Source organism: Chrysochloris asiatica, unplaced genomic scaffold (genome assembly GCF_000296735.1).
Source record: "Chrysochloris asiatica unplaced genomic scaffold, ChrAsi1.0 scaffold00638, whole genome shotgun sequence".
Lineage (NCBI taxonomy): Eukaryota > Metazoa > Chordata > Mammalia > Afrosoricida > Chrysochloridae > Chrysochloris > Chrysochloris asiatica.
Window position 1 is genome coordinate 32,933 of NW_006409156.1, and position 3,171 is coordinate 36,103.

Here is a 3,171-nt window from a genome sequence, read left to right on the forward strand (position 1 = left end):
ACATATATAAAAGGAGCGCTAGTAGCATAGTGGTTACGAATCAGGCTGTTAATCTCAGGGTCAGCAGTTCAAAACTACCAGCTACTCCATGGAAGAAAGATGAGGCCTCCTGCTCCCGTAAAGATTTATAGCCTTGGAAACCCGTACAGGGTTGCTGTGAGTCGGAACCGACTTCGCAGCACATAACAACAACAACATACATATATATGTATGTATTTATATATGTGTGTGTTTATATATATATGTATTTATATGTGTGTATATGTGTGTTTATACATATATGTATTTATATGTGTATGCATGTGTGTTTATATATGTATGTATGTATTAATATATATATGTATTTATATCTATACATATATATGTATTTATATATCCCACAGATTTATAAGAATTTGAAAGAAGATATTTGGATGTGAGCTTTTATCTTTCCTACAAACACAACTATGAATGTGGTGGAGCATGTTGTTGTTGTTGTTAAGTGCCATTGAGTCTGTTCCGACTCATAGTGACCCTGTATAGGATTTCTGACGAACAGCTGATGGGTTTGAACTGCTAACCCTGTGGTCCACAGTCCAGTGTTTATGCTACAGTACCACACTAGGACTGCTTTCCAAGCTTAAACGTCTGAAAATAGATGGTTAATTGACCTGAGCATTTTGTCTCTAAGGCTTATCAGTGGTTTCATTTCTATAGCAAGTTTTGAATAAGAATTGGCTTTGTTTTCTGCTGATATACAGGGCAGGAATGTGTTAAAGACACAGAGTTAATCAGAATGCATATTTGAGTGTTAGGAAAATGACTGAACTTCTCTAGACCAGTGTTTAATCAAAAAAAGCAGTTCATTATTTTGACCCAAGATTGTCTGGCAGAACCCTGATCAAAACGGGAAAACACAGAACCAAATTTAAAATCGTTAATGGAATCCAGACTTTTGGAGCTGCTGAGGCTGAATAAGTCCCTGAAGCTACTGCTCTGAGACTGTCTTTAAACCATAATCCAACACTCTCCCCTGAAGGCATCTGCTCTGAGCTTTGTGCTCTTTTCTAGAATGATCTGTGTAGGATCAAATTGACAAGGGCAGCTGGAAATGGCCGATGGGAAGCTTAGGGGGCAGCGAATCCAAGGTCACTGTGGTGGGAGGACGTGGGAAAGGTCGGTGAGAATTGTGGCACCCCTTGAAGAATGTAACCGGTATCTGTCCCTGAATTGCACATGTAGAAATTGTTGAGGGACTGTATCTTTGGCTGCGTAGACTTTCTCCCAAATGAAAGCGTGAAAACAATTCTTGGGTGCCTCTGGGTTGAGTGGCCCTGTGTACCACAGAAGCATGTGGGGGATAACTAGACACTGTACTCTCTCCTCCAGACACCCATCATCGGGCGGCGGTACGATGAGCTGCAGAATTCTTCAGGGCGGGACGGGAAGCCCAGGACCATGGCTGTCACCCGGAGCACGTCCTCCACCTCATCTGGTTCCAACTCCAATGTCCTCGTTCCTGTGAGCTGGAAGAGGCCTCAGTACTCTCAGGTGTGGGGTTAAGCACTCACAGGAGAGCATTCAAGGGGACTAATGGAGCCCAGAGGAGGCTCAATGGTGGCTCAGTGTTAGAATCCCACCTTCTCTGCTGGAGACCCAGGTTCAGTTCCCAGCCTGGGCACCGTGGTTTGTGGTCTGTCACTGGAGGCTGGCGTGTTGCTGTGATGCCGAACTGGTTTCAGCAGAGCTTCCCGACTAAGATGGACTAAGAAGACAGGGTTTGAAAATCATCCAGTGAGAGCCCCATGCATCACCCCACAATGGTCCAATCCACAGTGGATCCCTGGGGTGGTGCGGGACAGGGCCTTGCCTCCTCCTGCCATGCGTGGGGCTACCTCACCCCATCCTCTTGTTCAGGATCAGGCATCAGCTCATCTTGTCTGATAACTCACAACAACAATGCAGAGCCACCCCTGTGATCTGTGATTCCTCTGTTTCCCATCCCAACATTGCCTGTCTAGACGTCAACCCTTCCAGAGATGGGGAATCGTGGAATTCCGAGATTTGGCGCTGTAGGACAAGCCCGGGTTCAAGCCCACCAGTTGGTGTTGGAATCAGCTCAACAGCACTTAATGGCACTTAATGGCAACGACAGTGTACCCCTGAACAGCTTATTGCATTGAGCTGACCTTCAGACTCGTTGTTGCCCGTCCCTGTCTACCCCCCCACCCCCACTGTTCTTTAAGGCTCTACCTTAAGACTCTGAAAACCTCTTCGCTGTGGGGTAACCCTCCTGCCTCTCCACCGCTCACCCAGATGGCTCTGCTCCACGTGATAGCACCCACTCTCGCAGCCCTGTGTAAACAGCGGGCCTCTGGCTGCTGCTCTGAGTGTGTGCTTAAAGCATCACTACGAGCTTACCAGACCCGCCTACTTTTCTTACCCCATCCCAAGCCAGCCTCAAAGCATCCACGCCACTGGGCTCATGCCAAACCATATTCAAGACTCTTCGAGTTACAGGAACCCTGATGGTGCAGTGGTTAAGTACATGGCTGCTAACTGAAGGTTAGCAGTTCAAACCTATCAGCCACTCTGAGGGACAAAAATGAGGCTGCCTTCTCCCTTAAAAATTTACAGGCTCAGAAGCCTATATAGAGCGCTATGAGTTGGAACTGGCTTGGCGGCACTTAACAACAACATCTTAAATAAGATGGTAAATAACTTAAGATATCCCAAGCTGTATCATTCCAACATGCAATCAGTATGAAGAATCACGAATGAGATATTTTTCTTTTGTTCTTTCTTTCTTAATACCAAATCTTCAGACGAACTCTCCATGCACACTGGCCACATTCCAAGTTCACAATCGAAGGCCACATCTGGCTAGTGGCTCAGAAGAGATTTCCGTCGTGTGAGTCCTTTGCTGACACCTGTCTGTGTGTTTCTGTTTCAGAAAAGGACCAAGGAGAAGCTGGTGCATGTCCTTTCCTTGTGTGGCCAAGAAGTAGGACTCAGCAAAAACCCATCCGTAAGTCTAAGTGGGCGTCGTGTTCACATGTGGGGGAACCCCCTTTCTTGTCTTTGGTCCTATTTAGAGTTTCCAGCTGAGTGTGAACTGCGAGTGATGGTGTGGTTTCAGCATCCACCACGACTGTTCGCCTCGCTAGTTCAGAGACAAGGCAAGGTTTGGGT

General features: G+C 46.6%; 1 protein-coding gene across 1 annotated transcript in view; it reads left to right on the forward strand.

The window, feature by feature from the left end:
* The window catches only part of FRY (furry homolog (Drosophila)), a gene marked incomplete at its 5' end in the record, with an annotated part of 88,108 nt that overhangs the window by 32,327 nt on the left and 52,610 nt on the right, over nucleotides 1–3,171 (forward strand). The window contains 2 exons of the mRNA XM_006877848.1: nucleotides 1,369–1,530; nucleotides 2,933–3,007. Coding sequence (XP_006877910.1) covers nucleotides 1,369–1,530; nucleotides 2,933–3,007 — 237 coding nt within the window. The remainder of the gene's footprint in view (nucleotides 1–1,368; nucleotides 1,531–2,932; nucleotides 3,008–3,171) is intronic.